Source organism: Centruroides vittatus, unplaced genomic scaffold (assembly GCF_030686945.1).
Source record: "Centruroides vittatus isolate TY-2023 unplaced genomic scaffold, ASM3068694v2 contig_347, whole genome shotgun sequence".
Classification (NCBI taxonomy): domain Eukaryota; kingdom Metazoa; phylum Arthropoda; class Arachnida; order Scorpiones; family Buthidae; genus Centruroides; species Centruroides vittatus.
In genome coordinates this window covers 2,000,732-2,015,120 of record NW_027122171.1, presented here as the reverse complement: position 1 = coordinate 2,015,120, position 14,389 = coordinate 2,000,732, and the positions used below count along the sequence as shown (strand labels likewise).

Below are 14,389 nucleotides of genomic sequence, written 5' to 3'. Positions count from 1 at the left end.
ACATATACAAGACTTTCAAAGATGGATGGTAATTCTTTTTTGAAGCCATGGCCAGCTATTGCTAAAGGATTATTAAATAATATAGGATTGTCATATAGCTATATGTGTTTAAGTGAGAGTCTGTTCTTTCTGGACTGTGATCGACGATTGAGAGACCTGTATTGGTTTAGGAATGTTCAATATTTGAGTGAAAGAGGTTGGAACAGTGAAATCTTCCTTAATGGAATGTGGAGTCCAATGCCTTATTTATTGTCTGATTTGAGTTATAAACTAAAGTCATTTGGTGCACAATTTAGACTAAATAGGTTCTCCATAAACCTAAATGGCAAATCAATTAATATCTCGGATGACTCAGAGTGTTTTTTTTGTGGATCAGTAGTGATGGATATGAGAAAACACCTTCTCGATTCTTGTAATTTCTTTTTGGATACCCAAGCTGCTACTCTGCCATCTGATTTTTGTTATCAAATTATACTCGGTGATAATTTTTCCAAGCTAGCATTGTATAAATTATACAATTTCTTTGTTCATGTAGCTACCTTAAAACAATAATGTTCTTTTACCCCCTCTTTGTAATAACAAAAGTTATATCAAATAATAAAGATTGATTGATTGAATATATATATTTTTTCCATTTATTGTATTATGTCAAAACTTAGTAAATAACTGTTGTTTTGTGTCTATTGAACTTAAACAATGTACTGCTTTCATTATTAAGTTGCTTTTGTGGCTGTACGCCTTTATTTATGTATAGTTTTTAGTTTAATTTATATTCTATTTCTATAAATCTATCTTTCTTTCCAATTTTCTTTGTTTCATTGTCTCGAACTTCCAAGAACTCGGACTTACCTGTAGCCCACCAGGAGGTAGGGGAAAACAATAGACGGCAACGAGCCTGGAGGGAAAAGGAACTTCCACTGGACATTCTTTGGCCAGACATGAATGAAGAAAGACGTGTGGCTGCAAACCTCGAGATTGAAAAATTGGCAAGCGCTGTGGGATAGGACCAAAAGGAATAGATCGAGAAGAGAATCCAATCACTTGAAGAAAATGCTAAGAAACCGTTATTTTAAGAGAGAGCATACGAGCATTATAAGTCGAGACAAGGAACTGCGTCCAACAACAGCCAAGAAATTGGGTACCCATCTATCCTATAATCCTTCTTACTTCCCTTTTTTTCTTCTATCCCTTTCTATTAGTTTAAGTCAGATTAAATTTTGCGTTCGTTATTTAAGTAGTATTGTCGGGCGGCATTTGTAACGAAACAGTATTACACAGATTACGGGTATGATACGAACACCGAGGAACAATGGGAATCTATAAAGAATTTGTACCATTTATTTCCAATGCAAAATTAAATTTATTTTAATTGATAAACACGTGTACGTGTTTTTCTTTCACATCGTACTTTTCGCACTTTTGACAAGTGTCTAGATAAATATGAAACAGGCCTTATTACAACTAATCATACTTAATTTTACAAAAAGATTTTAATATAGAAATAATTAAAGTATTCGTACCTCATTGAATCTTTTAATCAAACTTTGTACACTGTAGTCACTGGAAGATCTAGAGTAATGACTAAGATCCACTGTTACTTGTCTAATGTAATGAACTGGTGCAACTTTATAAAATAATTCATATTCTGTTTCTGTTAATTGTAAGGCTACCTCTTCTGGAAAGTGAAGAAGGGCCTGTAATTGTTCTAGTTCATCTTTATATATTGTAGCTCCTTCCATTCCATGATGCAGAACAAGACTTTTTCTGCTCTCTTAGGTTAATAATATAAATTGAAATGAATTTAATATGCTTGTAGCTTTATAATTTAAATAGAAAAATCTCATATTATTAAAAATTTAAATTAAACTTGAAAACAAATTTATAAAAACTTACCTAATTCTAATTGTTGTCTTGTAACAATAAGATGTTGATCTAAAAATCGTGTATCAATATCTTGCATTATTTCCCATAATACAGTACTGATAGAACGCAACATTATTTGAGAAGGAGTAATAAAAGACCATTTTGTGCCTCGAAATTCTAATACTAATCTATCGTGAGAACGACCACCACCTGTTCGCCACTGTTGAAGTTCACTAGTCATCTGCATTTTAGCAGGCAATAATGTTTTATTATCAAGCAAGACTATTCTTTCTAATCCAATGCCTAATAATCTGGTAGCCTAAATATATAAATAAATATTTTCAAAGTGGTAAATGAACTGTAATAATCAAAATATTTTTTGATATATTAATTATTTAAAAGAAAAAAAACAAGACTATACATGTAGGCTTAGTAAACACTAGTGTTGTGTTGTATTCCAAAGACACTTGGCAAGTTTTCCATCAAATATCTTTATTCAGTTTAGTCGATACAGTATGTTGTCGTGTACACGTTTCGGGCTTTGCCCCTCTTCAGTCAACTATAATGCAGTATATATTTTTTATCCATTACAGTAAAGAGAACTTACACAAAAATTGAATATACAAACAATAGATAGACGTACCTGTTGGTTAGACTTTTTATAATTTAAAATCTTAATTTAAAACTGTCTTAACCCTTTTGTGGATAAACCAGTATACATTACAATTTAAAAAGTTTCTTTGACTGTAAAAATACATTACAACTGTAAAAGCTAAAAATATATTGCAACTGTAAAAAATTTTTGAGCTGTTTCCGCCCCTTTTTTCCTTCCACCCCTTTCTTTGACATTTGCGCTGGTATGGTTAGTGTTGCCACGTATGACATTCGCCACCTTGTGGGCTGGTGTTTTTCCAAAATCTGTAAAACTTATTTTTTGAAAGATTGCTTTTTCCAGAAATTTTTAATTTAAAATATATTGAGCCAGTTTTCATTTATTTTAAGGCTTAAGTTTTAATTTATAGTGTCTTTACTTTTTATGATTTCTATGGTTTCTTTAAACTTCCTGTTGTATGTTAATTTTTCTTTATGCAGTATTTCTACGTTATCTTTGTCTATATTACAGCTGTTTAGAGTACAATTTTCATAAAATGCAGAATTTATTCTATTGTATTTTAGGTTCACTATACGTTCTTTCAGTCTAGTTTTTACTTTTCTTTTTGTTTCTCCTATGTAATATTTTTTTGTTTTTGCAGGTACATGGAATTTTGTATACTACACCTTGGGCTTCGATCGGTATTTGCTGGTTTTTCTCCAGGTTTGAGGTTAACAGTTTGTTCTCCATTTTTTTGATATGATGGTGCTAATTTGTAGTTTATTCTTTCTATTTCTGTGTTAGTTTGTTCGTATAGGCCTTTAATATGTCAAGGGTCAACTTGACATATTAAAGGCCAAGGCGAAAACTTGCCAAGTGTCTTTGGAATACAATACAACACTAGTGTTTACTAAGCCTACATTATAGAACAAGACATGGTTTTATCAAACAAAGATTATACATATTTATAGTGCATACTCTTAGTAATTGTAATCCAAAAATATATAGAATGAAAATTTACCATTTTCATCAAGAAATAGAAGATATACATGCAAATTAAATGGTAAAAACTTTCAGATTTTTTAACAAGATATATTTTAAGCTAACTAGAAATTAATGAATTGGAGAAAATTGTCTTTAAGACAGTTGCCATCTATTAATAACTTGAATAATTTATCAAATTATTAAAAGATACAATTCTGTCATACAGTAGAGAAAGAGCATGCAAAATATGAATTTCCTTCTAGCTAACAATACAACTTGATAGAAAATCTAGCATTATTATTTATTTAATTTGATATTCTTTGATATTCTTAATATCAAATTACATTATTACTAAAACAAAATGATTGCCAAATTATATTGAGCTATATTATTACTACTATTAATTAAATGATTAGTCATTTGGCACTAGAGGCAGGCATTAGGCACCATCTCTTGCTAAATTTAATAATTATAATTAAATTAATATAGCAGAAAGTTCAGGAAGAAAATTTGGCCGAAAGCAGGACTTAAATCAACAACTTTCACTTCTGGCCAATCGTTTTCTTCTAAATTAATTATTACTATATTAATTAAATTATATTTATTAAATTTAGCAAGAGATGGCTTCTAATGCCTGCCTCTAGTAGTCTAGTATCAAATGACTTAGTATTTAATTAATAATAGTAGTAGTAACATACCTGATATAATTCAGTAATTGTTTGGCTTTAATATAAAACTATTCGGTTTGAATGTTTATATTTGTATGTATACTAATATAAATTTTTATGTGTAACAATATAATTAGAGATATGATATGATTTTGAATTCTGCTGATATAATCCAATACTGATAATTTTCCATCTGATTCAATATCTTGCTTCTATCCATAATCTACAGTTATTAGTAATAAATTAAAGCCTGAAGCTCATTGGTTCAGAGAATATTCACTTTTTTCACTAACCATTTAAATTCAAATATAAAGAAATAAAAGTTTACAAAATGATTTATGGGCTCCTTTTAGATCTGTATCAAAACAATTGTAATTGTATAATTTCCCTAACATGATTTCAACACCGTTTTTAGAAAACAATTTGAACCTTGAAAAAATTTTTAATATAAAAAAGTCACCAGATTAAAAAAATTGTTTCCAAATTGCTAACTGGATTGAAATACTGCAAAAACTAGGAATAAGTCACCAGGCTTGGCAACATTGCTTGCACTTTGTCCATCCATAGCTAAAATCCATCCAGTTTCCTCCAAATAGTGACTATTATATAGAAACAGCACTCCCATTGCTTTACATTGGACTGCCATGGATTCAGTCATTATAGTAGTATGATGATGTTTTGAATACACATAACTGAGTAAAATGTGTATTATCCAAATTAATTTCAATAGAACTTACTTTAGTTAACAAAATATTTAGTTAATTGTACATGTATGAGAATACTCTAGTTTATGGCAAAGAAACATTTAATTAAGTCCCTAAATAATCTCTTTAATGCAAGGTTTTTATTACTTATTTTGATTATAGTATTTTATTAAATTTATATTAAAAATAATAATTATATTACCGTATATTCTGGCATATAAGACGACCCCTGACTTTTACTGTTAAAATATAGAGTTTGGAATATACTCGCCGTATAAGACTACCCCTCTTCCAATGCACACCAAATAAAAGTAAAAAAAAAATCAGATTTGATTTCAATATGGTAATTTTAATTCAAATGCTTATGACATGCAGGTACTTAGCAGGTAAACTATCACTTATAAACATAAGGCTGTTTGTCATCAAACAGGAAAAATTCAGCAGAAAAACACACTCGCAATAATTGCTATCGTTGATTGCGACCATCGTGAGCATTTTTTTCACTATCAATTCTTTTCTCCCAATAATTTTTTTTTTTTACTTCAAGAAAAAGATTAATTCTAGCCCAATTTTGAAGCGAGATGTCGCAACATACCAGCCCGCCCTTGTATCCTATTACTGTACCTCCTTCTCTGCCTCTCAGATCTCACACGTGTGCCTGCCCCACTTCACTGCAGTCCTCAGGAGTGAGATCTGAGAGTTGAAGAAAGAGGTACAGTAATAGGATACATACGAGGGCAGGCTGGACGAGTGAAAGATGCGTGTTTTTCTGGCACAGCACCGCTCTATCTCTATCCATACCCCGGGTGTCCATGCCAACTGCAGCACTCACCCTATAAGACAACACCAGACTTTTAAGATTTTCCTAGGTTAAAAAATTGTCTTATACGCCAGAATATACAGTATTTTGAATTTTGGCTTAAATTACAGAGCAAACCTGTAATGACTATAGTGACTAAGATTTGTAGTGCTCTGCGACTAAAATGCTTGTTGCTCTTTATTATGTGTATGTATATATGTAAAAATCTATATATTATGTTATATTTTCGTTTCCTTTTGTTTGTCAGGTTTTCCTGTTTATTGCACGTGGCCATCCCTTGTTCTTCACCACCCTTTCCTAGTGTGGCCGTCGGCCATGTTATTCGCGTATTTTATATGTTTTTAATATGTAATATAAGTTAGTGTTAGCAATTCCTTTGTTTCTTTTGTATTATCTATCCTCCTTTACTTTCCCCACCACTCCTTTTTACCCTTTGGGTGGGATTATCGTTTCTAAGAAAGAGACAACGTATAGAGCAATAGAAGGGACGGCGCCGTGGGTCTCGAGGAATGAAAAGTGAATCACTTTTCGACTGGACTGTGGAGAGTGAAGGTGTGAAAAGGAAGCTCTCGACCGAGGCGGATAAGTGAGCAGCAGAAGAAAAGGAAAGGATACGACGGGGGAGTGAGAGATTCACCGAGAACACAGGAAGCCTATAAAATAATCAAACAGGACTCAAGAGTGGTATCCCACCAAGTATTTCAATCTTCGACTATTTTTATCTACATGTATATATTGTTCCTCCCTTTAGTTATAAGTAGGATAAGTTTAGTTTTAAGATCTGCACGCGTATAATTTTGTCGGGTTCTGTTTTGAGCGCGCTTTTTAAACTGTAAAAAAAAGCCTTTCTTTGTAAAGTTGGGATCCATAAAGAACCTGCTTCTGTTCTTTCTGGCGAGAATAAAATCGTACCTTTGTTAAAAGTAACGTGTTTCGATTATTATTTTGTGTCGGTCTGTTCGCGGAAACCGTTACACCTCGTCACGAATCATCACACTAGGTTGGTGACAGGAGCTTGACAATTGGCTAGTTGGTGGGTCACGTGCCTGGGAACGGAGGCTTTCCCCCAGGAATTATAAATAGTGAGAGGAAAGCGGTAGAAGCATTCTGTCCCTGGATTTTTGGTCAGCCAAGAAGTGTAAGCGACTTGGGTGAGAAAAGTGTAAAGAAGATTTGTCTAGGATCGAGACGTAAGAACCAGGTGAATAGGATGACTTAAAAAGTGAACTTAATCCATCCCCATCAAGTTGTGAATACCTGATTTATCAAAAAGGACTAGAATAAGAGATAAAGGACCATCCAGAGGATCATAGGGAGACATTATTTTGACAGACAATTATTTCATCATGCTGGTACTTCCTAGCAGTTTCATGAAGGCTTCCCATGAGTAATGAGGGGTCACAGTAACCCCTTCTAGTTGATAGTGTAGTTTGATTGTATGCATAGAAATTAGTGTTGCGGTGGAAAGAGAGTGAAGTAATAACACGGTAAAGAAAAGGGATATATGTCATATTATTTTGCAGTTGTAGTCGTGGGGTCGAGTATAGGGTGAGCAAGACAAAAGAAAATTGGAGACCATAAAAACACATCCATTCACTTTCGGGTCCTCACTCAAACTCTACTTTATTCTTTATTGGTGTTATTAACCTCATTCCAAAAGGGACAAGATTAACACAGTAAATTACAGAAAAATATACAAAAATATATACAAAGTTTAAAATATGTTATGTGTGTATATTTTAATATTAAGTTCTTTGTACACATAGACCCCTTATGTACAGGCTCATGTCTTGTGCATCCCATGTGGATTGAATTCAGCAATTTCATTAAAGAGTTCCTTTTTTTTTGTTGTATGCCGACTCGTCATTATTTGTCTAGACCAGTAGACTCAGGTCTAATTCCGGTGTCTTAACAGATTAAATTACTTGACAATATTTTTAAACATCACACTAAATAATCTAAATAATTTTATGGCCTATCATGAGCAAGCAAGATACCAATGTCAATAACATGTTCTTTTGGAGATAATTCATTTAATTATACATTGTAAATAGATAATCTCTTGCTGTTTAGCACTATTTCCACTAAAAACAACAGACCCAATAAAAACTAAAATGCAAAAATCAACAATAAAGAAAAAAACACAAAACCAAAAAAAGAACATAATGTAAAAATAAATTAAAAGCTAAAACAATTACAATTGTAAAATAATTTTTTACACCTAGATTGGTAAGATTTAGACTTATAACACAAGAAGGGTTCTATGTTTAGAAATGAAGAGACATTATGATAAAAAATTGACTGTCTAAACAAAAATAGGTAAAGATAGGCAAGATAAATTTCAAGTTGATTTTTGAGAAATCTAAAATTATCATTTAGTAACAAGAACCCAAAGCTACACTTATTTTTATTGAAGGAACATTTTGTAAATAAATTTAAATTTAAGATTAGGGCATTCAGCTGTCAATATATCGTATGCAAAAGTTAAAAATTATATTTACCAATGTTACAAAAGTTACAAGATGATGTTAGGCCATATGAAAAATGAATGTCAAGAAATCAAAAATAATGGAAAGTCATATGAACAAAATTTATTTTTGAAAGAATATTAACACTAACCTGTAAAATAAGAGAAATTATAAAGTAAGTACAACCACTGTCAATCAAACAAGTTGACATATAGATAGACAGGTTTCTTAAGAAGCAAAATAATTTGTACACTCATACTGAATATGCAAAATACACTTGTATTCACTATATTAGCAGATTCATACTGAAGATGTACAATGAAGAAAAGACCTCTAAAACTGCAGGAATAAATAAATTCATTTAACAACCATCTTGGATTTGACCTTGATCCATGGCAGATCCACCGCTACGTAATATTTCAGATGAGTTCAGTTAATGAAATGATTTGTAAGTGCAACTAAGTGCATCAGTACAGATCATTTAGTAAAAGTAATTGGTTTTGGTGTGCAGCATTCAGAAAAAAACCAATTGCTTCCAGTGTCAGCTCTAAGTTAACTGTGTTTAGACTCAGTTTTCTATCAGTGCAATAATATGGCTACTCCTACATGTAGCCAATGTCATTGTAGAGTATGAATTTCTTTCTTTACTTTTGGATGAAGAATTATCTCAAAAAATTGAAAATGATACAAATATTATATAAATAATGTTGTATAATATTCTTTTTCATAGTAGTAAAGTAACCTTGTAAGAGTTGCTTTTCCAACATTTTGCAAGCACACTCAGTAATTCATTCAGCTATTCTTTGCTACATTATGTTATTTCTGTGCATTGATGGAACTGGTACTGATACCAAGTTTATTTACTGAACTTGTCTTCACTTTAAGGTCTCCTGAAAAGCAGCACCCAATCAAGTTGGCACTCTCCAAAAGTGACAACAATCGTATGTCATGTAACCACTAGTGGTGAATCACACAAAGAGAAGATGCTTTGTCTACCATGGGTTAATTTTATAGCATAGTATGTCCATTGCCATGTTTGAATTGCTGCCATAGTAAAACAATGTTAATCGAAACAAGCAATTATTTATTGTGACTTGCCACAATGCAGCGCTGCAATTTTTAATCATATTTTTAATTTACTTAATTTAAAATATGTTTTCCTCCAGGGATGGAGAGTTGAAGTCCATTTTAAAAAATACTGACTCAGAAGCTGGGAACCAGGAGTCATATATTTTTCCACTGACTTTTCATCCCTGTTTTCCAGCTCAAATTAATAGTGTCTTGCTCCTGTACATCATACTTTTCCTGCTAACAGCAGAGTTGTGCTGGTTATCTAACTCCATTTTAGGGAAATATTTCTGAATTGAAATAACGTGATTTTTGAATATAGTTAATCAGGCCTCCTTTCCCTAAGCTTTCCATATCTGGTCTTGACTTTCATCTACCTAATTCCATTCTCCAGGTTAAGGAAGGACAAACTTATAAATTCTCACTGTCATCTGTCTATGTGACAGATGACAGTGAGAATTTATAAGTCTGTCCTTTTTTCAAATTGCAGTTCAAAAAAAGATTGGAGTATTGTTTTATAAAATGAACTATTTCTGATATATTGAAAATATTCCTACACACTGATATATCAATATTAAACTGATAACAGTTACAGCTCTAAATATAATGTATATCTTTAGGTAAGTATATAAATTTCTTTTCATTATTAAAAAAAATCCATAATTCAATGGAAAAAAAGGTAACAAGAAATTGTAAAAATTAAAGAATATTCTTATATTAATTAAAAATTAAACCATACCTTTTTTTTAGTTTTTCCTCTAAGGAATTCTTTCACTTGAAACATTTTACATCCATAAGCAGGAAGTCTTTTACATGTTTGAATATAAAGCTTCTTTAAATGCAATTCACTTTCATAAACTGGTGAATGAAATAATTTTCGTTTTTGTTCCTAAAAATTTAATGTATTAAAATATTTTATTTGATTGATCTATAAAAAATATAACAACAATAATAATGAGATTCTAATGTAATTTTGCAAATTTAAATCTTATAATTCATACATATATAATTATTATAAATATATTATTTTACTTATTACTATGTATGCTCATACTCTCTTAACTGTTCTGTCTTTCTTCCTCCCTCTACTGTTGTAGCCAGATAATGAAATCTACCATTTCAAAAAGTACCTAACCATTTTTTGAAGCTCTATCACTTGTTGTAATAGATGTTTGTTTCAGAATCTGTCTAGTTTTCTCATCACTTCTTGAAATGCTAATCTGGTTTCTGTAGATGTTGAAATGAGTAAATATTTCAGCATTTGTCTAATGAAATGAAATGAGGCATTTCATGTAATGTTGATGGCTTATTAAAATATGATATAAAACAAAACAGCTGAATGTTTTCACACTTCTGTATATTGTAACACGCAGATTCCCGGATATGTCTCCAATAGCAATTTTTACATATTTTATAAACGATGCAAAAAGTTCACTGAGTTCAGCGTTATATCCACGTTTGCTTGTCGCAAGTACTTTCGACGAACCTTACTGTCGTCGTCTTCAGGCGAGATCGTAAATTTGCCGAAAAACTTTAAAAAGAAACAAATCGAAGCAGAATGGAACGCATAAAGCTTTACCAAAGCCGTTACAAACGTAAATTAAAAATTCAAAAAAACATTCGAAAGCCGATCGAGCATCTAGCTCAACGACTAGGGAGGCAGCGCATGCGCAGACCCGCGCTTACGCTAATTGTATATTAGATAACGCTAAAGCGCGTTTAAACGCTTGAATAACGTGACCCAAATATTGAGCTGCCCAATATTTGGGTCACGTTATTCAAGCGTTTAAACGCGCTTTAGCGTTATCTAATATACAATTAGCGTAAGCGCGGGTCTGCGCATGCGCTGCCTCCCTAGTCGTTGAGCTAGATGCTCGATCGGCTTTCGAATGTTTTTTGAATTTTTAATTTACGTTTGTAACGGCTTTGGTAAAGCTTTATGCGTTCCATTCTGCATCGATTTGTTTCTTTTTAAAGTTTTTCGGCAAATTTACGATCTCGCCTGAAGACGACGACAGTAAGGTTCGTCGAAAGTACTTGCGACAAGCAAACGTGGATATAACGCTGAACTCAGTGAACTTTTTGCATCGTTTATACGGTCTTTGGCGTGAATATTGTCGTACCGACATTTAAGAGATGGAAACTGCGAAAAACCTTTTTTACATATTTTATTTAATTTTTGGTTTTTTCCACCCTGTGGGCACTAAGGAAGTCTTTTTCCCTACTCATCATGGATTCGCCAGGCCCTCATGTTGAGGCTAAATGGAAAGGAATAGGGCCATAAGTACTAGATATCAGATATGGAAAATACACCCATGAAAACTTCCTAATGCATTGCATGCCCAGATCAATCCTGAATCCCCACAGGCAGTAGGCTGATGCCATCTGGCCATTACAATTCTGACACTCAATCTGTGTAGCCTATTTGCAGTAAATAATGTTGGATTATCTAATAAGCAGATTACGCATTTGCATAGAGCATCAAGGAAAAAGAGCCCCACAAAAGATATAAAAAAAACTTATTCTTTTATTATGAAGTATAAGAATAAAAACTTTTTCAGGGATTGAAGAAAATCAGTTTCAACAGTTATATGATTACTCACTTAAAATTTAAATTACAAGCAAATAAAATTTGTCAGCAATTAAATTTCAAAATTCATTAGTATTGGATCATTAGATTAATTAACTTAATATTTGTTAAACTCTTTTCAACTTCCTATACTTAAAAACTGTCTAAATGCTTCTAATTGTTCTTACCCCTTCCATAGGATGAACAGCACCCACCTATATTTTTTACAGCTAAAAATGCCAATTCTATAAAAGACAGCAATCATAAATTGGAGGATAAGATTTATAAATATACCCAGAACTAAATTTCCCAATTTATTGAAAAATATTTTATTTCAACCTGTTACAAATAAAAATAAAGAAAACATAAGTTATACATGAATTTTTGCATGGAGCTATACCTGACAAATTAAATATATAAGTGAAAGATAAATTTAAATAAATGAAAGCAAGCATTAGACTATGTAAGGCAGCAAGGACCTGTCAAATAAAACCTAAAAGTCCAAAAACATATAACAGAAATTTTACTGTATTCTATACAGTAATAAATATATTTATTAGATGGGATTATATATTTCACAAGTTCAAAATTAAGTGTTTCATCTATGACAATGAGATCACTTTGTTGACATAAAGTTATCAACAAGAAACAAATGTCTACAGCAGTGCTAGCACTTCTTGAAATGAAAATTTTAGCAAATGGCTATGATATATATATATGTATGTGTATGTACGTATGTATATATATATATAAACATATTTGATGATAATATTTCTTACCTTGATAATCTTCATCATATTTTTCATATTGTGATACATAGGAGGTAAACATTCTTTAATATTTATAGTAGTAGACACAAGTGAAGGCTTATTACCATTTGCACTCATCCACTGTTTAAGAATACTGCTACTTTTAGCAGCTCTCCAAAATGTACAATATGTTGTATGGTTTGAGTTTTCATGGGAACTATTCAGATCATCTCCTTCAGAATCAATAATTATTTTATTTTCTGTGTTTAGAACACTATGATCTTGACAAATTGATTCCTAAATATAAAAAAATGTATTTAGTTGCTTGAAATGTGTAAAATAAATTTTATAAATAGCATTGTTTTATTTATAAATGATTTTGTAAATAAAACAATGCTTTATATAATTTTATATATGCATATCGTATATTTATTTCCAGTGGCGTGCCGTCATTGGAAGCGATGGAAGCGCCGATTCCACCTTCCAATGACCTTCCCTTGTATTTTATAAAATATAAATTTTCATATTTTAACGTACTTTGAATTAATTAAAATGAATATTTTATTATAACTGCATTATGTATCTTTTACAAATTTCTATACTACATGTGAAAAAAAAACGATAAGATTGCTATTGTATATTTGAATAATTCGGTGGCAGAAAAAATGTCGAAACTGGGTCAGTTTCTAATCAGCCAGATTATATAGGCATTAGCACATGCGGTTTACAGAGCACCAACCTCACCCGGTTTAGCTGGTAGAAGCAACACACACGTACGAAGTCCAACTTTATAACCCGGACCAGTTCTGAGCTGTTAGCCGCCTGCCTGTCAACTTCCAAGCAGCCAGATTATAGGCATTGGTGCATGCGCTTTACAGAGCACCAACGTCACGGTTTAGCTGGTAGAAGCGACACACGCGTAAAGAGTACGCGACTTTATATCCCGGAGCGGTTGTGGGCTGTTAGCCGCCTGCTAGATATTCGGCCACCCTCGCCCGATTATGTGAATCATAAGCAGACTAGATCAACGGTGGGCAACCTGCAGGCCAGCTACGGCTGGCGAAAAGTTTCTATCCGGCCCGCGAGATCTTTAATAGATTATTAAATTGGAAAAATAACTATTAATTAGTTATTTTTCCAATTCTTTGTAATTTTCGAAAACGATAAAAAAAATAAATGTAGTAATTAACTTTTTATTTATTTATTTCATATTTGCAGACTAAAAAAATTACGAGTCACAAGAAGGCGTCAATTAACTACTACGGCGCGGAAAAAAACGTAAAATTTATTCTGGCCCATGTTATAAAAAGGGTTGCCCACCCTAGACTAGATTTATAACAACCCAACCGATAGGAGTTTACTGGCACGTTTTTATGATAGTTCTGTATAGTTGACAGGAGTTTTAAAAAAATCCATTAAAATATTTGATATATTTATTCTGCGTTTATTCCGCTCTCCCATCTTATATTACTTACGGATTTCAGATGTTAAACCGGTGATATTACGATTTAGTATGTCCCATCTGTAAGGGGATGCAGAAAAAACGTGTACAATTCTAGTACAGTGTTAAAAATTAACTGTTACTTTGGCAGCATCATTTACAACCAAATTTAATGAATGAGACGTACAGTACATACAATGGTACCAAAAAAAGCTCTAGAATTTATTTTCCTTAAATTTACGATTTATATATCCGTTGTCATAAAAATTTGTCTTTCCACTGTTTTCCCAAGACTACAGATATTCAGGTACAAAGTAACTAGTTTCGACTTATTTCTACTTAAGAAGTGACTAAATAATTAAGAGATTAGGGAATGGGGACATAAATAAAATCCTGTTGAAAGAGCCAGAATTTTACTTCAACAAAAGCTTAACAGAATCAATCACTCGCTCAGTACAGTGGA

The 14,389-nt window shown here is 32.1% G+C and overlaps 1 protein-coding gene across 3 annotated transcripts in view; it reads right to left on the bottom strand.

Moving 5' to 3' along the window:
• The window catches only part of LOC136974308 (uncharacterized), a 290,946-nt gene that overhangs the window by 113,606 nt on the left and 162,951 nt on the right, over nt 1-14,389 (bottom strand). For all 3 annotated transcript variants that reach the window (XR_010880624.1, XM_067269150.1, XM_067269149.1), the window contains exons 17-20: nt 12,516-12,782; nt 9,907-10,056; nt 1,894-2,182; nt 1,521-1,771 (exon numbers count right to left, since the gene is read on the bottom strand). Coding sequence is in view for 2 of the 3 variants with exons in the window: in XM_067269150.1 (XP_067125251.1) it covers nt 1,521-1,771; nt 1,894-2,182; nt 9,907-10,056; nt 12,516-12,782 (957 nt within the window). In the remaining variant the exon portion in view is untranslated. The remainder of the gene's footprint in view (nt 1-1,520; nt 1,772-1,893; nt 2,183-9,906; nt 10,057-12,515; nt 12,783-14,389) is intronic.